Source organism: Anomaloglossus baeobatrachus, chromosome 6 (genome assembly GCF_048569485.1).
Source record: "Anomaloglossus baeobatrachus isolate aAnoBae1 chromosome 6, aAnoBae1.hap1, whole genome shotgun sequence".
Taxonomy (NCBI): Eukaryota; Metazoa; Chordata; class Amphibia; order Anura; family Aromobatidae; genus Anomaloglossus; species Anomaloglossus baeobatrachus.
This window is the reverse complement of record NC_134358.1, coordinates 549,315,597-549,341,797: the sequence shown is the minus strand read 5'-3', so window position 1 is coordinate 549,341,797 and position 26,201 is coordinate 549,315,597. Positions and strand designations below refer to the sequence as shown.

Below are 26,201 nucleotides of genomic sequence, written 5' to 3'. Positions count from 1 at the left end.
TCTGTCACAGTTAAAGTTACCTACGGTAAAAAATATAGCTCTCCCCGTTGTTTGTAGGTGAGAAAACTTGTAAAATCGTCATTGTATCAAACTGTTCCCCACTGTATATATTTGTCCATAATTCTACCAATTATTTATCTACTGTAAATATGTATTTAATGATCTCATAACTATTTGTATATTAATCTGTTTTTAATCTATATGTTTAACTATCTATCTATTTATCTATCTATCCATTATCTATCTATCTATATACAGTCATATGAAAAAGTTTGTGCACCCCTATTAATGTTAACCTTTTTTCTTTATAACAATTTGGGTTTTTGCTATTTCGGTTTCATATATCTAATAACCGATGGACTCAGTAATATTTCTGGATTGAAATGGTTTATTGTACTAACAGAAAATGTGCAATCCGCATTTTATCAAAATTTGACCGGTGCGAAAGTATGGGGCACCCTTATCAATTTCTTGATTTGAACACTCCTAACTACTTTTTACTGACTTACTAAAGCACTAAATTGGTTTTGTAACCTCATTGAGCTTTGCACTTCATAGGCAGGTGTATCCAATCATGAGAAAAGGTATTTAAGGTGGCCACTTGCAAGTTGTTCTCCTATTTGAATCTCCTATGAAGAGTGGCATCATGGGCTCCTCAAAACAACTCTCAAATGATCTGAAAACAAAGATTATACAACATAGTTGTTCAGGGGAAGGTACAAAAAATTATCTCAGAGATTTAAACTGTCAGTTTCCACTGTGAGGAACATAGTAAGGAAATGGAAGAACACAGGTACAGTTCTTGTTAAGCCCAGAAGTGGCAGGCCAAGAAAATATCAGAAAGGCAGAGAAGAAGAATGGTGAGAACAGTCAAGGACAATCCACAGACCACCTCCAAAGACCTGCAGCATCATCTTGCTGCAGATGGTGTCAATGTGCATCGGTCAACAATACAGCGCACGTTGCACAAGGAGAAGCTGTATGCGAGAGTGATGTGAAAGAAGCCATTTCTGCAAGCACGCCACAAACAGAGTCGCCTGAGGTATGCAAAAGCACATTTGGACAAGCCAGTTACATTTTGGAAGAAGGTCCTGTGGACTGATGAAACAAAGATTGAGTTGTTTGGTCATACAAAAAGGCATTATGCATGGAGGCAAAAAAACACGGCATTCCAAGAAAAGCACTTGCTACCCACAGTAAAATTTGGTGGAGGTTCCATCATGCTTTGGGGCTGTGTGGCCAATGCCGGCACCGGGAATCTTGTTAAAGTTGAGGGTCGCAAGGATTCAACTCAGTATCAGCAGATTCTTGACAATAATGTGCAAGAATCAGTGACGAAGTTGAAGTTACGCAGGGGATGGATATTTCAGCAAGACAATGATCCAAAACACCGCTCCAAATCTACTCAGGCATTCATGCAGAGGAACAAATACAATGTTCTGGAATGGCCATCCCAGTCCCCAGACCTGAATATCATTGAACATCTGTGGGATGATGTGAAGCGGCTGTCCATGCTCGGCGACCATCAAACTTAACTGAACTGTAATTGTTTTGTAAACAGGAATGGTCAAATCTACCTTCATCCAGGATCCAGGAACTCATTAACAGCTACAGGAAGCGACTAGAGGCTGTGATTTTTGCAAAAGGAGGATCTACAAAATATTAATGTCACTTTTATGTTGAGGTGCCCATACTTTTGCATCGGTCAAATTTTGTTTAAATGCGGATTGCACATTTTCTGTTAGTACAATAAACCTCATTTCAATCCAGAAATATTACTCAGTCCATCAGTTATTAGATATATGAAACTGAAATAGCAAAAACCCACATTGTTATAAAGAAAAAAGGTTAACATTAATAGGGGTGCCCAAACTTTCATATGACTGTATCTATCCCTCTATCTATCTATCTATCTATCTATCTATCTATCTATCTATCCATTATCTATCTATTCATTATCTATCTATCCCTCTATCTATCATGTATCTATCTATCTTCTGTAGTTTACAGAGAAGAATCATGAATCAAATTGTAATTTACTGTTGAGATTCTTTCTCTCTGCACAATCCATTAATTTTGTTAATTTGTCAAGTCCCAGCAATGTTTAACGTCATACACATTCTCCTGGAGTGTAACATTCATGGCTTCTCCTTAGGATATTGCATCGATGTTCAATTGCTTGAGGATCACCTTTGGTATTTTTGCCAATCAGCACAAGGAATGGGTCTGTACGATAAATTGGATAGAGCATTGCTGCCCCTATATTGTGTTATTAAATCATGTTCCTAAAGGGCAAGATTTCCAAATATTAATGACCTCTCATAAAGAAAGTGATATGCACATAAGTATTCGAAAAAGGATAAAAAGGGAAATAAAACCTATCCCAATGCATCCATACCCAGACCGTGGGGTATGCTCCAGTACAGATTAGTATCCCTTAACAGGCGATCAACCATTTCTGATAACCAGCAAAAGTAAAACAGACAGCTGAGGGCTGGTATTATCGGGCTGGGAAGGTCCATGGTTATTAGGCCCTTCCCACGCTAAAAAGAGCAGCCTGCAGCCGCCCAATCCATTAAATGCTCCAATTCTGGCACTTCGCCTCGACTTGTCTCAATTGCCCTGCTGCGTTGGCAAACGGAGTAATGTTTTTGGAGTTGATATCAGCTGTGTTGTGTCAGCGGTTATCAAGCCCAGGGGTTAGTAATACAGAGGTGTCTATCAGACACACCCATTACTAACCCAGTAATAAAAAAAAAAGAGACAGGATAAAATAATTTATTTTAATAAACACTTCCCAAAACTGTCCCTCTTTTACCATTTTATTAAAAAAAATGCAGCTCCTCTGCAGTCCAGGGAATATGCCATAGTCGACCAAATCCGTCATAGTCCAAAACAGGATATCTGGGGAAAAACAACTCAAACATGCGAATACAGAAAAATAAAACAAGACACCCTTGTTAACCATTTTATTCAGTAGAGAAAAAAAATCAGAGCTGGTCTTACATAGTCCAGGGATTCTGATGAATAAAGTCTATGGAGCATTGTTCTGACACTCCATAGACTTTGTTTACAGGTAATTTCGGGTCATGCTGCACTTCATGAGACCCGGTGCCTCCAATGAGGCATCAGCAACTGTGTTTGACTTCGTGACTCTAATGTCACTACTTATTAGAGGCACTGGGTCTCAAACAGCGCAGCGTGAGCTAGGATTGGCTGTCAGCAAAGTCTATGACGTGTCAGAACAATGCCTCATAGACTTTGTTCTTCGGAATATCTATCTGTCTATCTATCTTTGAACATCTTTAACACACAAAAAAAATTAATGTCAGTGTCATGCGTTTTTTTTTCCGGCATGTGCCACATGGATGGCACACGCATAGCACATGGATCACACACACATTTACACAGATGGCCACATGGATGGTCAAAATGGAACGTGCCATGCATTTTCTAATGGGTGTGTGAACAGTGCATTAGTTGCAGGGCCTGGAACGACTTAGCAGTAATCCAAATAGAAATATAGCCAGCAGAGAAGGCTAGTATCAGGAGAGTATAAAAAGACCCACCCGTGATATGATAGGACAGAGAAAATGAGCAACTGAGAACACTTGATAACCACAAACCAAAAGGATAGAAGCCAAGGCAAAAGACAATCAGCATTTGGACAGGGACTGACCAGTCTGTTCAGTAGGGAAGAAAACTAACCACACAGCACAAAGTCACCGGATCGAGTCCTGAACCATCTCAGACACAGCATCAAAGTAATTTTCCCTGAGAATTCCTTTAAAATCTTACTTGCATTTCCAAACCTGACCACATGGTGTGCTGTCATGAGCCACATTGACCCCTTTCATCAGTCTATTGTACAGTGCTCTAAAGTGCCCTCTAGTGGAGAAATAATACACGTTATAATTAAATTTTGTAACAAAGTGAACATTTCTTTGTTATTTTTATTTTCCGAATGACATTGTTCCTGAGCATGATTATGGCCTGTTCATACCACAGTTTAATATAAAGCTAAATTGAGACTCCCTAGTAGGTAATCTTTTAAGCTGATAAATATCTAAGAGATTTATGCAGGTTCCCCTTTCTGGCCCCTCAATGACAAGCTATAGTGGAGCCTGGAGAGTCTCTCTTTTTCTTGAGGACTCAATTTGTATGTACAGTACAGTCTATTGATTTCATATCACGTACGGACTTGGGGAAGGTCCGGCGTGGGGCAAAACACTCAACAAACAGGGGTTTCACGTGACAAACAATGAGTGCACTTGGGACGTATTAACCCTGATGTTAGTGAGAGGGAAGATGAACACCTCCTCCACTTACCTGTCAATGTACCGTGCACCCCTAGCCAGTCCCTATACAGGTTCCTCACCGGTCGCCGAGTAGGAACATGAAGCCCTGAAAGACCCTGCAGTAAGCCCTGGCTAGTGAGTGGGAAGGTAAGGATCACTAATCCCCCCACTGTACTAAAACAACACACCAAGGGAAGGGAAGACAGTCGGAGGAGAATAACAGCACACTGCTTCCAACAACTAGGTTGCAGTCAGGCACCAGTACTACATCGGTACCAGCAGTAAGAACTCCAGCAGCTCCTTCCACCTCCAGGCCTGAAAACAAAAAATAACAAAATAAAAATAAAATAAAAACAAAAAACAAAATCTATCCAAATGGCAATGAGAATAACCGGCTCCCTCTGCTGGAAGCAGAGAGTATATAAATGGGCTGGCAGTGGTCCCAAACCAGAAACATCTGACCAGGAGTCAGAAGCCTCCACATTCAGCCATCTTTGTCCTCCTTCTTCTGAAGCCTGGGTGCATGACGCATCCTACGTCATCCACACTAGCCGGCATTGAGGTCCTGTACAGGCGCACTACAATACTTTCATCTGCCCTGCTCAGGACCTCAATGCCGGTTAGTGTGGATGATGTAGGACGTGTCATGCACCCAGGCTTCAGAAGAAGGAGGACAAAGATGGCCGAAAGAGGAGGCGCCGATACCGGAAAACTGAGACACCCATCCGACCAGTCTGCACCGCACCGCCCTTTAGGTGAGTATTATAAAGTGATTTTTATGTTCTATGGACTCTTATATACACAATGTTAGAATGCTGTATATAAGAGCCCACTGGTGGTGGCCGCAGCTTATAGGCCCCAAATCTGGTGACAGGTTCCCTTTAATGATCTTCGCATCCGTGACTGCAGTCTGTGGGCCTCCAAATCTAATTCATATATAAGAATTGTTTCTTCTTATTCTCCGTTTATTTCATTTCATTGTGTAAAACAAACAGCGGGAAATTCACCTATATCCGAGCACTCAAATCCGTTCCGTGCTCACAAAAATACATCAATTTCCTCTCCGTGGATTAAAAAGATGCAGAGGAAAAGTCAAGGGCTGAATCTGAGAACCGCGGAGGGCAATTGCTGAGCCTGACCCACAAAAATAATTTATAAAGCTTCCCTTTCCACTGTAGAATGGTATGATTTATTGATGAGGATGTGAGGATTGCAGCAGATCTCATCAGCGCGGCCAGGACAGAGAGTAGAAGAGTTAGGGGACGGGATCAGCGCTCCCTACTGACACTTTAGCAAGAATTGCTTGAAGGTGTGGATAAGCTGGGCAGGTACCGGGGTCCACTTGGGGGGGGGGTCTTGTCAAGCCAACAGTCATTAGACTACGACATCGCAAGCCGATGCTGAGATGTCGAGCGCGATAGTTCCCGCCTCCGTCGCAGCTGCGATATCATGGCGCACATTATCGCTACGCCAGCTTCACATGCACTCACCTTCCCTGCGACGTCGCTCTGGCCGGCGAACCGCCTCCTTATTAAGGGGGCGGGTCGTGCGGCGTCACAGCGACGTCACACGGCAGGCGGCCAATAGAAGCGGAGGGGCGCAGATGAGCGGGACATAAACATCCCGCCCACCTCCGTCCTTCCGCATAGCTGGCGTGACGCAGGTAAGGTGATGGTCCTCGCTCCTGCGGCTTCATACACAGCGATGTGTGCTGCCGCAGGGGAACGAGGAACAACATCGTAATATCGGTCCTTCCGAAATTATGGAAATGACCGACGCTACACTGATGATACGATTTGGACGTTTTTGCGCTCCTTAATCGTATCAAAAAGGATTTACACCCTACGATATTGAGTGCGACGCCGGATGTGCGTCACTTTCGATTTGACCCCACCGACATCGCAGATGTCGTAGTGTGCAAAGTACCCCTAAGACTTTATTTTCCTGTACTGAAGACCACCACAAAAACCCATATATGATTGCCACCACCGCAATGAAAGGGACTGCAAAATTAAGTAGCGTGCAAAGTGCCCCTAAGAGTCCATTTTTAGTTATATGTTTATTTAATAAATGAAGTTCTCCTAATAACATAGACTTTAGATTCCCCCCATAAACTGGTCAAGAACACCACCATCAATAGCACCTTCATAGTGTCCAACTGTAAAATTCTTGCTGTTTCCAACCACCACTAGGTGGTGCTCACTACATACATGTGAATACAGCTTATGATACAGGCAGCTGCTTGTTGTGCTTGAAGATTTCTACTATTTGGAATATTTTGATAATGTTAATGAATAAGATTAGTATGATATGTACAGATTTAATGGGACAGTTCTCACAATGATTTGGGGATAGCGGAGAAACAGGGCTACTATGCTTTCCCTCAAGCTAGGGGACTGTATGCTATCCCTAATCTCAGGAATACTACTGATGGTGGAGAGGCCTGAGTTTCCTGTTACTGATCCTGACCAGTTCTGATCTGATTCCCCCTCACCCAAGGGAGGGATGGGACAGAAGTATGTATAAATCCACAGATATAGACAGGCAAGGGATATAGACAACACATCACGCTCACACAAAGGTAAAGACATTAAGAGATTCAGGAGGAAAAACAAGAGCAGGAAGGACGCTACAAAACAGCAGGGGTAAACTACATAACCGCACTAAGTAATCAGCACAATTTAAACACAAGTTTCACCAGAAAGTCTTGGACACCACACCTCACATACCAACATAGAATAAACTATAGCTGGCATGGGTAAAAGGATTCCACCAGCATAAATAGGAGGGGATCAGATAGGATAGGTCTCCCCACAACATGTGATTAAAGCAGCCAGCAGAATAGCAGAGATTAACTTTTGCTAGCCTGCATAAAAATCAGCACACAGCAGGTCGATGCCCGAGTCTGCCAGTGTTGATCCCAGACACCAGAGAAACCATTGAGCGGAGTGTCAGAATCTACATTCTAAACAGAGCCCAATGCCGCCATGACAGTCCACAAAGTTTGTGCAAATGTTTGTGTGATAACAGTTTTGTTACTGTTTTCATGTATGCTATGCATATGCCGAAGCATCATTAGTGCAGGTTGGGACTTGGAGGAATTATAAACAGGGATAAATTACTTAAGGACCGGGCTATGTAAAACCTTAAAGGGGTTTCCACTACTTGAGTCCAAGTAGTGGAGAACCAATACTCAAGCTGTAATTTAAAAAAAAAAAAAAAACACTTATACTCACCTCTGTTGGCAATGCTGTTCCAGCGGTGTTGGCACTGTCTGTCCTAGGATTGCATAACAGTGATCCCTGTCGTCAATCAGTGGCTGCTTTCAGACGTATTACATATATCCAGAGGAAGTGAAGGAGCAGCAGCGTTCACTTCCTCCAGATAAAAACAATTTGTCTGAAGTAGGGGACAGTGACGCGTTTGCTGATTGATCCCAGGAGAGACCGTGCCACCACCGCTGGAACAGCATCGCCACCTGAGGTAAGTATAAGTGATATTATTCTTAAAAAAGAGAAATATAGTGATTGAGAAAGGGATTTTCAAGTAGTGGACAACACCTTGACTCAGACTCATTAGGTGTCACAGCGGCGTCATGCTCAGTTCACACTGCAGAGCCTGACTGTTTACCTGATATCTTCTAGTTGTTCAACCAGAGCTGGGCATCGGCAGTTTCATGTGCTCTGTTCCTCCTGCAGGAGTTAATTCCTTCTAACCTGGTGAACTCTGCTAGGAACTCAGGTTGCTAATTACCAATCACAGCCATCTCCTTCGTATATTAGATTCTGGACTTTGGTTTTCAGTGCCGATTATAGCTTCAGCGTAATTCCAACGATTCCGGTCTTTGTGGTGATCCAGTTTGTGGTGATTTGTAGTTGCTATTTTGAGTGGTGTGAAAGTTCCCCTGTCGTGTGTTTACTTTTTTCCTTTTTCTTTGGTCCCCTGTACACATATTGTCTCTCCTTTGTGTTTTGAGGGCAGTGTTTATGAGTATATTCTCCCTTGTCTGTGTCGTTTCTGTAGGGTCTTGTAACTGTGTTTCTGGCTCGCCCCAAGGGTGAGAGAGGGAGAGTAAGATCAGGGCACAGACAGGAGTCAGGGTCATGGTGGGGGCTCAGACCTGGCTACCATCAAGCCTACCTCTGAGATAAGGGATAGTGCAGGGTCTCAAGTCTGAGGGCTAGCCTAGGAGCCCCTGTTCTGTTATTACATACCCAGTGACATTATGACCGATGACGTATATTTACATTGGCCATGTCCTTGTCTTTGATTTGGGATCAAACACTAACAAACACTTTCTTTGCAATTGATGGATGATTTAATCAGTTGCTATGGTCAACTTCCAGTTTCTTCATCTTCCTGTCTTTTAAACTTTAGTGAGATAAAAACACAACAAAGACGCATGCGGCAAAAACACCTCAAAAAACACGTGAGCAGAAGTTCTGGCACCCCAATGGTCGAGCACCTCATCACTACTGTACATGTTTGCAGGACTACTGAGAAGCAATGTTCTCCTAGGAGCAGTACCTGCTGTTACATGTGACATACAGGTGCACCATTTGCAGTGGGAATGTGATGACTACGGCACTTTCTTAATATCTGCATTATCCTTTCTTCTTAAACACAAACCATAATCACCGGGTAAAAATAATTCCCTGCGTTTACAGGAGACAGCTGACACACAAGACACTGATTAATGCAAATATTTTCCTGGAAATGCCTGTGATTCTAATTCATTCTTATATGCATATATATATGAATATAAGCAATTGTCCCCTGTTATCAGCCACTTCATGCCAGGAAGCAATTGGGTGTTTATCTAAGCTGACCTACATTTAGCAATTTCTTGTAGCATCGGCGTCGCTGGAGGGACACCGACTTATTGCCCTGGCTGGATCCCATTCTCCTCTGCTGCCGCGTGGTCTTTCACATGCTCTCCTGCCTTCCTCCCCTCCCGGGCCCTGTACATGGTGCACAGGGTTCCCAGGAGTTCACCTAAAACGTGCACATGTACACTGGCCCTCCTCTTACAGGAAATGCCTCTCAGTGTTTGGCTGAGAGGCAATATGTATTTAAGGCACCCTCTCATTAGGGGAGGTGCCTGAGCAACAACTTCAGTTATTCAGTGTCCTGTGTGTCTAGTTAAATGTTAGGTCCCGTTATCCCTGAGTCCATCACTTGTACCTGCCTTCCCATACCTACCTGTCCCTGCCGTGCCCACAATATTTGTCCGTACCTGCCTGCCTGTCTGTCTCGGTCAGCCCATCTGTACCTACCTGCATCTGTGTCCGTACCCGAGTCCATCTCCCGTCCTGGGAGTCAGCTGCCACAGTCCCAGTTACTGCACTGGGAGTGTTATCTGGCATCTGCCTCGCGGTAGTCGCTTAGTTAAGCCCGGGCCCTCTTGTGGTTCAGTGGTCCACTAATCCTGCTTGCTGCCCCTACCCCTGCCGTGAGCATTACATTTCATTATAATTGTTAAGAGGCAAAAAGCTCAATTTTTTCCATTCCAGAGCTCCAAATCCTATCTATGCAGAGTATTCAGTGAGGCATAGCAAGTCTAGCTGAAAGTATATAAATCACCCGCTCTCTTCAGCAACACCGAAAAATCCTGACAGTGTGCAGTGGACTCACTGTAAGGATTCAGAAGTCTGCAGTCACATAGACTTTTAGCAGAAGACTCAACAACGCCTTTTAGTTTCTAGCTACAGCCACTTCTTTCACAACCCCCCCACTCCTGAACTCACCATCCACTCCGCATTGTGCCGGAAAACAGACACCAACAGATGGGATCCTGCTGCATCTTAAGGCATCTATTTTACTTCACTCCAGTGATGGATTCACAGAATTGCTGTTCAGTACTGCTTTATAATATGTCCTCCATGCTGCTGCTGCTTCTGTTTAACCCCACTGTTGGATTTACAGCTGCACTGCTCAGTACTGCTTTATAATATGTCCTCCATGCTGCTGCTGCTTCTGTTTATCCCCAGTGTTGGATTCACAGCTGCGCTGCTCACTACTGCTTTATAATATGTCCTCCATGCTCCTGCTTCTGTTTAACCCCAGTGTTGGATTCATAGCTGCGTTGCTTAGTACTACTTTATAATATGTCCTCCATGCTGCTGCTGCTTCCGTTTAACCCCAGTGTTGGATTCATAGCTGCGTTGCTTAGTACTACTTTATAATATGTCCTCCATGCTGCTGCTGCTTCCGTTTAACCCCAGTGTTGGATTCACAGCTGCGTTGCTTAGTACTACTTTATAATATGTCCTCCATGCTGCTGCTGCTTCCGTTTAACCCCAGTGTTGGATTCACAGCTGCGCTGCTCAGTACTACGTTATAATATGTCCTCCATGCTGCTGCTGCTTCTGTTTATCCCCAATGTTGGATTCACAGATGCGCTGCTCATTACTACTTTATAATATGTCCTCCATGCTGCTTCCGTTTAACCCCAGTGTTGGATTCCAGCTGCGCTGCTTAGTACTGCTGTATAATATGTGCTCCATGCTGCTGCTGCTTCCGTTTAACCCCAGTGTTGGATTCATAGCTGCGCTGCTTAGTACTACTTTATAATATGTCCTCCATGCTGCTGCTGCTTCTGTTTATCCCCAGTGTTGGATTCACAGATGCGCTGCTCAGTACTACTTTATAATATGTCCTCCATGCTGCTTCCGTTTAACTCCAGTGTTGGATTCACAGCTGCGCTGCTTAGTACTACTTTATAATATGTCCTCCATGCTGCTGCTGCTTCTGTTTATCCCCAGTGTTGGATTCACAGATGCGCTGCTCATTATTACTTTATAATATGTCCTCAATGCTGCTTCCGTTTAACCCCAGTGTTGGATTCACAGCTGTGCTGCTCAGTACTACTGTATAATATGTGCTCCATGCTGCTTCTATCTCCTGTGCTACATAGAGACAGGAGATCAGGAAATGTTCATGTCTGTGTGTGCTGTGTTTGGGAAACATCATGGCAGACAGTCTCCACCCACCAGCTCAGAGACAACTGAAAATGAAAGCCAAGAATCACAGACAGCAAAAGATGGTGAAAAACACAGGATCCAATTCACATAACGGCCAAAAATTTTGATATGCAATATTAAAGGTCTGAAAACTTTTGCACTACTTGTACTTTTAGATAGAAAAGTACAAATCAGAATCTCTGTCCCTTATTACATGACCCTAAGGTGAGTAATTGCCATGGAAGGCTGAGCAGATTTTCATATAAATCATGTGCCTAATGATAAGATGCTATTAGCCGTCATGATTACGCCTCACACTAAAAAGATAATGTTAGCTGAGCGACATATCCGGATCTTAATTTCTCAGGTCATCCGTGGGCAGGAGCACTTTGTAGTCCCTTATATTAATTTAATAGCTAAATGGCCATGGTAATAATTATAGATAATGGCTGACAGTGGGAGGAGATGGAAACACTAAATACACGGGGGATGGATGACACTTTGTAACCCTTCTGACTTGGATCGGATGAAATATTTCATAAAGCTCGGATTATATCTTATGTGAATTAAGTTTGCGCATGCGTTAGTAGAGGTGGAGGTGCATGCGCCAAAAGGATCCATTCACCTGATGAGGCCATTTATGCACTGACAAACCTTTTTTACTATATAGGAATTCAGAACAGTAAGACTTTATTTTCCTCTACTGAAGACCACCACAAAAACCCATGTATGATTGCCACCAACGCAATGCCAAATTAAAGGTGTTGCATATATTTGATGTCAGGGAGTGTTACATTCCTCTTAGTTTGGATTTGCTCTCACATTCGCCAGATTAGGGTACAAAGTCTATGAGAGCCCCTGATTTATACCCTTAAAGGGAACCTGTCATGTGAAAAAACTATTAACTAGCAGATATGAGGTTAATCTGCAGGTTAATAGCCATTTGAACCTGCCCGAGACCCGCACTTAGAGCCCCACTGCCGGGAGGAATTGGAAGCCAAATGCTAACAGGAGGAATAAAGTTAATTTCCTCCCGCCAACGGGTGTATGACAATTGACAGACAATCTTGTGGTGCCCAGCTGCAGAAGGTCGCTGTGTTTGGCTGCAGAAACAGCTCCTTGATATTTCATTCTTTCTTCTTTAGTATGAATAGAGTTTTAGGTATCTTCTCTGTTAGGGTTAACTCTTTCCCTTTAGCACCCTGCGAACATCTTGGCGTTGTCAGCTGCAAATCCTTATCCCCACTCCCTGGGTCTTTATATACTTGCATTTCCCCTTAATTTGTTGCCGGTGATAGTTTTACTTCTTCCTAAAGTGACCAGATTGCTGCAGTTGGCTTCTAATCTCCTGGCGTGATGGGGTCCTTTTCCGATATTACAAAATCAACAGAGCAAGAGATGGTTGAAGAATCCAAAGCATATTTATTCCATTCAATACAGAATGACCATCAAATAATCCACGAAACAGATGGTAAAATAGTCCAGTAATGGCATAAATGTCCTGGGGATGATTCACAATCCTCCAGCAGTCCTTTTCCAGGTAAATGAGGGTTTCTCAACGGCTTTCTGGGGTGCTGCCGTCTCCCCCCCCCAGAGGATCAATCCTTCTCTCTTCTCCTTCCCAGCCTGACTGACCAATTCTTCAGGTAAGCATAGAGTTTAGGTGGATCCCAGGCCCCCGTCCCCCAGACTTAGGGACAAAAACACTACAGGGGGTGATTACCTACAGACAATACAATGTACACACAAGGAATACACAGAATGGACAGTGAACCACGCCTAAAATTCGATCCTACACAACATGAATAGAATCCCCCATATTCCACCATCACACCTGGAAACACATATGTTGCTGTCATTCTCCCAAATTCATCTTGGAGATAATTTGTTTGTATTCCCCTATGTGTTTTTTATGATTTAGTGGGGTTGACTAGTGCTCATCCAGTCCGGTCGTTACCTAGGGCCCAGTTCAGGGTCAGCCAGTGTCTAGGTATCCTGCTCGGTGCATTGATGTGGAACCAATCTAGGGACATCAGGGAGCCAGGAGCCAGTGGTAGGTTTTACCAGGGGTAACAATCTTCCCTTTCCCTAGAGACAGGGTTCCCCCATAACCCCCCTTCCTTTCACCGTTCATCTGGTGTTCCCCCTATACCAAGCATGACAGTAAGGTTCTAAGTGTGAGCACTGGATAGGTTCAAAACACTATTAACCTGCAGATGTGGGGTTAATCTGCAGGTTAACAGCCATTTGAACCAGTCCGTTACCCGCACTTAGAGCCCGCTGCCGGGAGGAAGCCGACAGCTGACAGGAGGATTGAAATTCATTTCCTCCCGGCAGTGGGGCTCCAAATGAGAGCACTGGATAGGATCAAAATGTTATTAATCTGCAGATATGGGGTTAATCTGCAGGTTAACAGCCACTTGAAACAGCCCAGCGCCCACACTTAGTGCCCCTCTGTCGGGAGGAAGCCGAATGCTGACAGGAGGATAAAAGTTAATTTCCTCCTGGCAGTGGGTCTCTAAGTGCGGGCACTGGATAGGTTCAAAACACTATTAACTTGCAGATTAACTACATATCTGCAGGGTAATAGAGTTAAAGGTTCCTTTTAAAGGGATTGTCTTTAAAAAGACATTTTGGCATATTAACAAGATATATAATAATTGTGTCAAAGATGCTGGTCCTATCTCTGGGACATGCAACTATCTCCAGATTGTCCAGATTGTAGGGGTCCCCTAAGTCATTATTCCGGCAAGTGTCCAACCACCTCTTTCAATACATTGCCGGAGGAGTTCCCAGTACAGCTGAGCAAATCCACTCCAATAATAATGGCTGAAGAGAGACGGCGCATGCGCTGCCACCTCTTATCTCTTACTTGTGGTCAGATGTCGTCCAGATTGGGGGATCGTGGATTACCTCTTTGGAGACAGATGTAGGTCCCAGAGACATTTGTGGCAGGACAGGAACCAAATCAGTGGTGGAACAGGACCATGGGTAGGTCTTGGGCTAGGATAGGAATTGGGAGAGTGGATGAAGGGACAAGGTACAAGCCAGACATGGACCCTGGCGCCATAATGCAAGGTGTCATCAGAAGTAGCCCATTGTGTTACCTGCCAACTGAGTCCAGACCCAGAAGGGTTCGGGCTCTGCACTTCCTGACTGTCATGGGTGTGTCTTGTGTGGCAGACATTCATGTGGTTTCCGGCCATAGAAGGTCACAGCATTTGGCTGCGCAGAATGCTCCCTGACTTTTAAAATTGTTCCTGCTGTCAGTATTCATTAGTTTAGATAGCTTTCCTTTCATCTCTCTCCCTTTTGGACCCAGCTGCTGATCATCAGTATTATCTTGGTGTTTAAATACCACTTCCTTTAGACTGGTGCTGGTGATATTTTCAGTTCCTTGAAGCCAAGATTGCAAGCAGGTGGCTTGTGCTCCTCTGTGGTATCATTGCTGAAAATTCTGCTGAACGTCTTCCTGCGTCATCTAATGATAGGTAGTTCATGCACGTTCCCCCTGTGTGTCCTCCTTGTGTCTTCTAAAGTTATTTAGTGGGGTTGATGAAGAGCTCATCCCACCCGTTCCCTATTTAGGGTCCAGCACTAGGGATGCCTAGGGTCAGGTATCCTGCTCGGCGCATAGGTGCGAAACCCATCTCGGGTGGTGAGGGACCCCAAGGACCAGCAGTAGGTTTGGTCAGTGGTCACCATCTCCCCCTTCTGTAGACACAAGGTTTCTCTTCACTTTCACCATGCGCTTAGTACTTCCGCGAACCTACCGTGACACTGACCTTTTATATTTAGAAGGTTCTGCTTGGTTTGGATTTCTCATCACGAAAATATTTTTTTTTTAACAAAATATTTTTGTTGATGCAAAATTCCATGAATGTTTTTCCTACTTTTCCGGATGTCTTCTTATTTATAGAAAACCGACAGAATGATTAGTTTTAATTATCTTATAATTTGGGTTATAATTGTGTCAAAATGTAAGTACATATCCCCGAAATCTCTCACAGCAAAAAACAAATGTCATCTCCAAAACCAACAAGCGCCCGGCGCGCCTAAGATAAGACGTAGTTCAGATACATGACAGCCGGTGTCCTAACAGAGCAGATGGCAAGAAACCGTGAAATTGTCCTCCAGAAACTCCTGCCATTCACTCACTGACAGGTTTTTCCTTGAAGCCTCCATACTTTCTCTCTCGAGGCTGAGCCGAGCTCCTCACAAATGAGAACGAAGGAGCGGAGGAAATTTATGGGATTGAGTTAAGGGAACATGAGATAAAATCAATAGAGCTTAAAAAATAGACAAGTTCTTTTTATTTAAAAAGTAACTCCGCTCAAAATGCATAAATCTCCTTCGAGGATACGTATGGGATTTCATTATGTCTTCATGAAGTCCATAGTCATACAGTATCTATCTATCTATTTATCTATTATCTATTTATCTCTTCCCCTATTAAAACATAAATCACTTAAATAGGACCTACCTGACAAAGTGAAGTAGACCAAAAGATCCTCAAAAGCTAAGCATCATGCCACGATCCAAAGAAATTCAGGAACCAATGAGAAACAAAGTAATTGAGATCTATCAGTCTGGAATAGGCTATAAATCTTTTCTAAAACTTTGTGTGGCCGGTCGATCAAAATTACCCCATCGATAACTCATCAAAGAGGTCACAAAAGACCCCACAACAACATCCAAAGAACTGCAGGCTTCACTTGCCTCAGTAAAGGTCCAGTGTTCATCATGACTCCACCATAAAAAAGAGACTGGGCAAAAATGGCCGGCATGACAGAGATCCAAGACAAAAACCACTGCTGAGCAAAAACAACATAAAGTCTCGTCTCAGTTTTGCCAGAAAACATCTTGATGATCCCCAAATATTTTGGGAGAATACTCTGTTGACTGAACAGACAAAAGGTGAACTTTTTGGAAGGTGTATGTCCTTGTACGACTGCAGTAGAAGTAACACAGCATTGCAGAAAAGGAACATCATACCCACAGTAAAATATGGTGGTGGTAGTGTGGTGGTCTTGGGCTGTTTTGCTGCTTCAGGACCTGGAGGATTTGCTGTGGTAAATGGAACCATGAATTCTGGTGTCTACCAAAAAATTCTGAAGGAGAACGTCCGGCCATCTGTTCGTGACCTCAAGCTGAAGAGCACTTGGGTTATGCAGCAGGACAATGATCGATCCAGAACACAGCAGAAAGTCCACCTCTGAATGGCTTAAGAAAAGCAAAATTAAGACTTTGGAGTGGCCTAGTCAAAGTTCTGACATTAATCCGACTGAGATGCTGTGGCCGGACCTTAAAAAGGCGCTTCATGCTCGGAAACCCTCCATTGTGGCTGAATTACAACAATTCTGCAAAGATGAGTGGCCAAAAAGCCTCAAAAGCATTGTAAAAGACTCATTGCCAGTTATCGCCAACGCTTGATTGCAGTTGTTGCTGCTAAGTATGGCCCAACCAGTTATTAGGGTTAGGAGGCAATCACATTTTCACACAGGTCCTTGTAGGTTTGGATTTCTTTTTCCCTTAATAATAAAAACCTTCATTTATAAACGGAATTTTGTGTTTTCTTTGTCTAATATTTACACATATTTGGTGATCGGAAACATTTAAGTGTGACAAACATGCAAAGGAATAAGAAATCAGGGAGGGGGCAAAACTTTTTCACACCTCTGTATCTGATGTAGAAAGGCAGGGGACTTTATTGACCCATGTGGTGACATTTTGGTGCAAAGTATTGAATCTTTTACCGACTTTTGAGTCATATATTTGGAGTGTTACTTTCATTTTTTTTTATTATTTATCAATTTATCTATCCAGCTATTCATTGTCTATTTCATATCTATCAAATATCTCTCTCATCTATTTAAAGCATTAGCTATCTACCTATCTTTCTTTCTATTTCATTTAGCTCTATCTCATATCTATCAATTTAACTACCTATCTATCCAATATTTATCACATATATTTACAATATCTATGTGTCGATAATCTAATTATTCATTTATCCAATATCTATCTAAAATCCACATCATTGCATCTATATAAGACCCGGTGACGTGCCGTGACCCCCGGACATAGTGTGGGGATAGCTGCTGGAGGAGGGATAGTTAGGACTAAAGGCAGATAAGAAGGGATTATTGCCTTACAGTCAATGCAACCTAAAACCAATGCTGCAACCTAAAACCAAAAGGCTGCACTCTTAATCCAAAAGTCCCTTGACAGGGCTACATCTGTTCTATTCCCTATAAATACTGCTGTTAGCTGCATTCAGTGTAGGGATAGCTGCTGGAGTAGGGATAGGTTAGGATTAGAGGCATATAGGCAGGATTAGAGCCTTAAGGGGGCTTTACACGGTAGCGATATCGCTAGCAATTTCTAGCGATATCGAGCGTGTAAGTACCCGCCCCCGTCGCGCAGGCGATTGTTTGTGATCGCTGCCGTAGCGAACATTATCGCTACGGCAGCGTCACACGTACTTACCTGGTCGGCGTCGGCGCTGTGACTGCCGAACAATCCCTCCTTCAAGGGGGAGGGACGTTCGGCATCACAGCGACGTCACCGCAACGTCACTAAGCGGCCAGCCAATCAAAGCGGAGGGGCGGAGATGAGCGGGACGTAACATCCCGCCCACCTCTTTCTTTCCGCATTGGGGCCGGCGGCAGGTAAGGAGACGGTCCTCGCTCCTGCGGTGTCACACACAGCGATGTGTGCTCCCGCATGAGCGATGAACCACCTGGATAAACAACCCTTACCAATTTTTGAGTTTGGGACGACCTCTCCATGGTGAACGATTTTCACCATCTTTGAGGTCGCTTAAGGTCGCTGGTCAGTGTCACACGTTGCGATATTGTTAATGACGCCGGATGTGCGTCACTAACAACGTGACCCCGACGATAAAACATTAACGATATCGTAGCGTGTAACGCCCCCTTTACATTCCTTGCTGCTGCAACCTAAAATTAATAGTCCCTTGTCAGGGCTACATCTATTCTATACCCTATTAATACTGCTGTTAGCTGCATTCAGTGTAGGGATAGCTGCTGGAGGATGGATAGGTTAGGATTAGAGGCATATAGGCAGGATTAGAGCCTTACAGTCCTTGCTGCTGCAACCTAAAATTAATAGTCCCTTGTCAGGGCTACATCTATTCTATTCCCTATTAATACTGCTGTTAGCTGCATTCAGTGTACGGATAGCTGCTGGAGGAGGGATAGTTTAGGATTAGAGGCATATAGGCAGGATTAGAGCCTTCCAGTCCTTGCTGCTGCAACCTAAAATTAATAGTCCTTTGTTAGGGTTTCATCTATTCTATTCCCTATTAATACTGCTGCTAGCTGCATTCAGTGTAGGGATAGCTGCTGGAGGAGGGATAGGTTAGGATTAGAAGCATATAGGCAGGATTATATCCTTAAAGTCTTTGCTGCTGCCTGCATCGTAAAACCAAAAGACCTTTTCAGGTCTACATCCATTCTATTCCATATTAATACCATAAAGTTTGCCAGCATACATCATCTACCTAATTTTATATGCAGTAGGGGACGGGGAAGTGGACATGCTGCTGATGGGGAGCACAGAGGCCTATCTGTCTGTCTATCCATCTATCCAACAAGCCATCATGTTACATCATTTATTTCAGATTTTTTTCCACTGATTTTCTTCTTTTCTGCAGAGAATGGTTCCAGGTTATGGCTCTACAGTAAACTATGCCGATCCCACACTGATGCCGTTGGCTCATGAAGACGCCCGAGCAAGGGAAAAAATTATGAATTCACAATTCAAATGTTACGAGAAAATGAAAAGAGATCCTCCATACTCTAAATCAGGTAAAACAAAAATATATAATGATTTGCGTCATATTCCATCAGTGCAACATTTGGAGGCTGAAACCCCCATCCGGACCTTCTGCAGTCACACTCCAATAGCTAAGAAGTCCTTACAATGCATTTCGGTCACAGCATCCGGGAGCAACCATGAAGCTCAGGGGGGAAAACATATAAATCATGGGGCCCCACGGCAAAAGTTCTAATTGCCCCTCCCACAAAAAATAATAAATTGATTAATATTCAGCTGGGTCACATAACCCTTTCAAAGTAATTACCCTCCTACTGAGGCCCCTAGATTCCCCTTTCATTGCAGCCAGAAAGTGTGATGGCAACAGAAGGGCCCCACAAACACTGTACCCCCACAGTGAACTCCTCCACAGTACCCTAAACATGCTCAGTATAACGGCCCCACTGTACCCCCCTCAACTACCCCAGCAAAATATGGTGTTCCCAACACAGTATGATCTCCAACTGTGACCCCCACATCACTCCATGCAGTATAATGGCCTCCACACCTCTTCACACAGTATAGTAGCCCTCAACATAGCCCACCTTAAATTAAAAAGGCTCCCTCATAGAATTCCATATAGTATACTAGGCACACATAATCATCCACATAGTATTATGCATTTCCATAGTTCTCCATAAATTATAACGCACCCCCTATAGTCATCCATATATTATAATGTCCCCCATAGTCCTCCATATATTATAGTGCACCCCCATAGTCCACCAAACAGTATAATGCACCCCCATAGTCCTCTATATAGTATAATGCACCCCCATAGTCATCTACATAATTTAATGCATTCATTCCCCACAGTCCTCTATAGATTAGAATGCACACCATAGTCCTCCAAATAGTATAGTGCACCCCATAGTCCTCCATATATTATATTGCACCTCCCTATAGTCCTCCATATATTACAATGCACCCTCCATAGTGCTTCATATATTAAAATGCATCCCATAGTCGTCCACATATTATAATGCACCCCATAGCCCTCCATATGTTATAATGCAACCCATAGTTCTGAATATATTATAATGCAAACCCCCATAGTACTCCAAATAGTATAATGCACCCACCATAGTCCTCCATATATTCTATAGCACCCCCATAGTCCTCCATATAGTCTATTGCTCTCCCATTGTCCTCTATATATTATAATGCACCCCCATAGTCCTTCATATATTATAATGCACTCCCATAGTCCTCCATATATTCTATTGCAGCCCCATTATCCTCCATATATTATAATGCACTCCCATAGTCCTCCATATATTATAATGCACCCCCATAGTCCTCCATATATTCTATTATTCTATTGCACCTCCATTGTCCTCCATATATTATAATGCACCTCCAATAGTCCTCCATATAGTATAATGCAGTCCCATAGTCCTCCAGATATTATAATGCACCCCCATAGTCCTCCACATATTATAATGCACCCCCACAGTCCTCTATATATTCTATTGCACCCCCATTGTCCTCCATATATTATACTGCACCTCCAATAGGCCTCCATATAGTATAATGCACCTCATAGTCCTCCATATATTATAATGCACCCCAATAGTCCTCCATATATTATAATGCACCACCATAGTCCTCCATATATTATAATGCACCCCCATAGTCCTCCATATAGTATAATACCCTCCCCATAGTTTTCCATATATTATAATGCACTCCATAGTCCTCCATATATTATAATGCACCCCCATAGTCCTCCATATATTATAATGTACCCCCGTAGTCCTCCATATATCATAATGCACCCCCATAGTCCTCCATATAGTATAATACCCTCCCCATAGTTTTCCATATATTATAATGCACCCCATAGTCCTCCATATATTATAATGCACCCCATAGTCCTCCATATATTATAATGCACCCGCATAGTCCTCCATATACTATAATACCCTCCCCATAGTTTTCCATATATTATAATGCACCCCCATAGTCCTCCAAATAGTATAATGCACACTCCATAATCCTCCACCAGTGTACTCATTGATTTGTGTGTTCTGCAGAGCTGCATATTTCAGTACAGTGGCCGCTCAGTAATGACGTCATCGCATCTGCTGCGCTGAAACGTCACAGTGCAGACACAAAGGAAGGATCATGACAGAGGGAGCGGACAGTGGAGCGTTCCCTCGGTCATTATTGTTTTCAATTGCATATACAGTTAAAACTGCAGTTCCTGGCTGGGGGGGACCAATGTCAGCGCTGGCTCCAGGCCCCTCCAACTCATGGAGACTATAGCGGTTGCATTGTCTGCCGCTATTGGCGGTACGCCGCTGACTAGGCTGCAATCACACATTGAGGCCACAGTCCTGTTTTTGCACCGTCCTCTAACATTTTTTGGAAAAACTCAGGAAGGAAATGTGTGAATGTAGCCTTACAGCTGACAAGTTTCTGTCTTTGGCGTCTTCTACTGTTGTATAAATCCCTATCTCATGCACTATCCCTTCTGTTGTTTTGTATGTTTATTTTTGTTAGTGTGTTTCTACACTGATACAATGTAACAAAGTGCATGTAAGTTTCCTATCAGCACTGGAGTCTGGATGAGCTTTCAGAACATGAGGCTTTCCAGTGTACATTACTGATCGTGTCGTGCGTGGCACGCCTGCTTTGGGCCACATGAGGCATCGTGCATAGCAGCAAGTAGTAATATTAATAATGGTTAGAAATTCAAAGAGGGGAACTCTATAAGACTGTTATTTTATACGCCAGTGTTAAAAAGAAATCTTGTAATGTTTTGCCAAACTTATCAGGAGGTGTACTTTTTTTCTGCAAAAATACTGCCACAAAAACAACTTACAATGTATTTTGACTGTTCAGAAGACATTTCAGAATGAGCTGTAATTTGTGTGTCATGAGGAATAACACAATTTCTAGCCATTAGATGACTTGTGTCTCTATGTAGCTCATGTTCAGAAGCACCAGCAGAATATGCCGCAATACTGAGCTGTGTAGCTGTGCCTCCAGCTCTGGGGTAAGACTAGCTGCTATGGTGTCTCCCAAACACAGCACACACAGACGTGGATTCCTGCTCTCTTGTCTATATGTAGCTCATTTTGAGAATCAGCACACTATATAGCAGTACTGAGCTGTGTATCTGTGAATCCAGTTCTGGAGTGAGCCTAACTGCCATGATGTCTCCCATACACAGCACACACAGACGTGGGATTCCTGCTTTCTTGTGCATTGGTAGCTCATACTGCGAAGCAGTAGCACAATATACAGTAGTACTGAGCTGTGTTTCTGTGAATCCAGCTCCAGAGTGACACTAACTGCTAGGATGTCTCTTCTCTATATGTAGCTCATATTAGGAAGCAACAGCACAATATACAGTAGTATTGAGTTAAGTAGCTGTGAATCCAGTTCTGGAGTGAGACTAACTACTAAGATGTCTTCCATACACAGCACAAATAGAGACTTTTGAGAAGCAGCACAATATACAGTAGTACTGAGCTGTGCAGCTGTGAATCCAACTCTGGAGTGAGACTAATTGCTAGGATGTCTCCCATACACAGTACACACCGACATGAGAAATTCCTGCTCTCTTCTCTATATGCAGCTCATATTAAGAAGCAGCAGCACAATGTACAGTAGTACTAAGTTGAGTAGCTGTGAATCCAGTTCTTGGGTGAGACTAACTGCTAGGATGTCTCATATACACAGCACATGAGTAATTCCTGTTCTCCTTACTCTGTGTAGCACATGTTTAAAAGCAGCAGCATGGAGGACATTATACAGCAGTATTGAGCAGTGTAGCTGTGAATTTAGCAGTAGTGATACATAGTTATGGGTTGTACAAACAAAAGAGTAGTCAAGAACTGAGGTCTGGTAACAAGAGGACACGTATGGATACAGGGAGTACACGGAGGTGTAGTCAGGCCACAATCCAGGGGTCAGAATTCCAGGAAGGAATGTAATAGATTCAGGGAGTAAACTGAGACATGGTCATGTAATGGTCCAAGGTCTGAAGCCAGGAGGTTGTGACAGGAACAGTGAGTGGGGATACAAAAGTCAAACAACAGTCCAAGGCAAAAAAAACAAAGATCAGAACACAAGTTAACAGCACAACAACAGAACCAGAATGTATGACTGGCATGCTCAATAAAGAAGCAGGTCAATTACCAGAAAGATGAAACACCTGAGCAATCAATCAACCTACCTGCTCAGTAGCCAAGGAAAACACAGCAGGTCTGGTAAAAGGAGGACACGTATGGATACAGGGAGTACATGGAGGTGTAGTCAGGTCAAAATCGAGCGGTCAGGTAACGGTCTGAGGTCCAAAGCCAGGAGATCGTGACAGTAACAGGGAATGGGGAGAGAGGAGTCAAACAACAGTCTAGGGTTAAAAAACAAACATCAGAACACTAGCAGAAACACAAGTCAAGAGCACAACAACAGAACCAGAATGTACGACTGGCATGCTCAATAAAGAAGCATGTCAATTAAGCCCAGGAAAACACAGCAGAGCATCTCCTAGTGTGCAAGATGCTCTGCATAGAGGAATCCTGACAGTAAGTAACAGTGCAGCTCCTTTATTAATGCGTTCAGTGGAGGTCTTAGAGGTTGGACCCCACCGATCATAAAGTGATGGCAATTCCTAGAGAGGTAGGACTGGCCGCATGACCGCCCGAATACAGGCTCCTGAGCCGTAATTGAAAACTGCATCTCTTTCAGTTTTCATTTATTTCAACCAACTTGCAATTTTCACAAAGAAATAAAGTTCATCATCAGGAGGAAAGTTGGGAACAAACTTTACAATGAGATTCCAGCGAAGTCGCATTCTATTCATCATCTCTATAGATACAAATTAACACTGGTTCACATTGAGCATTTGCAAACCAGAAATCCTTAACATGACCTCAGGTATTTCTATAGAGAAGAAAAAAAAGACAATTTCAGAAGGAAGCAGAGGCCGCGGCTTGTTACTAGCAACGTTTTCATCTCCGTGAAAGGAATTCAATAGCAATTTCTGTAGAACAAAGTAAAATGTAGCCATTAATTAGTCAGAAAAGAAAGTGTTCAGCGGGAGACGCAGAGACGAGGCAGAGACGAGGCAGAGACGAGGCAGAGACGAGGCAGAGACGAGGCAGAGACGAGGCAGAGACACAGCTTTATTACTGCTGCTTCATCCCGCCATTAAAATGACCCTAAACCCCAAGTCCAGACATATTTTATAGTTTAAAGTATCCAATTCTTACCACTTATGATTGTGACTTCTCTTACACTTTACAGACAATAGCCTTAATGATTATATAATCGGTCTATTCTATGTAGTTCTAAAAATATGACTTGCAAATATAATCTACTATAATATTGCCCCTATGTACAAGAATATAACTACTATAATACTGCCCCTATATACAAGAATATAACTACTATAATACTGCCCCTATGTACAAGAATATAACTACTATAATACTGCCCCTATATACAAGAATATAACTACTATAATACTGCCCCTATGTACAAGAATATAACTACTATAATACTGCCCCCTATATACAAGACTATAACTACTATAATACTGCCCCCTATATACAAGAATATAACTACTATAATACTGCCCCTATGTACAAGAATATAACTACTATAATACTGCCCGCTATGTACAAGAATATAACTACTATAATACTGCCCCTATGTACAAGAATATAACTACTATAATACTGCCCCTATATACAAGAATATAACTACTATAATACTGCCCCTATGTACAAGAATATAACTACTATAATACTGCCCCTATGTACAAGAATATAACTACTATAATACTGCCCCCTATGTACAAGAATATAACTACTATAATACTGCTCCTATGTACAAGAATATAACTACTATAATACTGCTCCTATGTACAAGAATATAACTACTATAATACTGCCCCTATGTACAAGAATATAACTACTATAATACTGCCCCTATGTACAAGAATATAACTACTATAATACTGCCCCCTATGTACAAGAATATAACTACTATAATACTGCCCCTATATACAAGAATATAACTACTATAATACTGCCCCCTATGTACAAGAATATAACTACTATAATACTGCTCCTATGTACAAGAATATAACTACTATAATACTGCCCCTATGTACAAGAATATAACTACTATAATATTGCCCCTATGTACAAGAATATAACTACTATAATACTGCCCCCTATGTACAAGAATATAACTACTATAATACTGCTCCTATGTACAAGAATATAACTACTATAATACTGCCCCTATGTACAAGAATATAACTACTATAATACTGCCCCTATGTACAAGAATATAACTACTATAATACTGCCCCTATGTACAAGAATATAACTACTATAATACTGCCCCTATGTACAAGAATATAACTACTATAATACTGCCCCTATGTACAAGAATATAACTACTATAATACTGCCCCTATGTACAAGAATATAACTACTATAATACTGCCCCCTATGTACAAGAATATAACTATTATTTTACTGCCCCTATGTACAAGAATAACACTGCTCATATATCTTCGCATACTTGTGTAATAGAGGTTATAGAATATTGATATATTTCATAGTTTTATAAATTAACCTATAATGGATTTTTTCTTCTTCCTTTAAAAGTCTATTTCTACCTTTTTTTGTGTCTTGATAAGTTACATTACTATTTTCAGGATACTTGACATTCACAGATTGCTATTTTAAAGGGTAACCGTGTTTTTTCTCAGAACTCAGTATTAACTATGAAAATAAGCAACTTTGTTATATATCTCATCAGAGAAATCTGCTCCTTTCTCCTCCTGCACTGATCATTCATTCTCAATTTATGGGTAAAATCTGTTTTCAATGAAGATACATTTTCCATTACTGAGGTAAGAGATGACAGTTAGTGGGTTTTTTTATAAATTCTACAGGAAGACACTGACATTCCGCTGCAACTTCCATAGAACTTTATAAGCACCAATTGTCATTTCCTACCTCACTAATGGGAAAGTACGGTATTCTCTGAATGCAGATTTTACCTGTGATTTGAGAATGAAAGATCAGTCTAGGATGAGAAAGAAGCAGATTTCTCCAAAAAGATACATCTA

General features: G+C 42.5%; 1 protein-coding gene across 1 annotated transcript in view; it reads left to right on the top strand.

The window, feature by feature from the left end:
- CALCR (calcitonin receptor) overlaps nucleotides 1-26,201 on the top strand; it is a 314,575-nt gene that overhangs the window by 149,826 nt on the left and 138,548 nt on the right. The window contains exon 3 of the mRNA XM_075315660.1: nucleotides 18,939-19,092. Coding sequence (XP_075171775.1) covers nucleotides 18,939-19,092 — 154 coding nt within the window. The remainder of the gene's footprint in view (nucleotides 1-18,938; nucleotides 19,093-26,201) is intronic.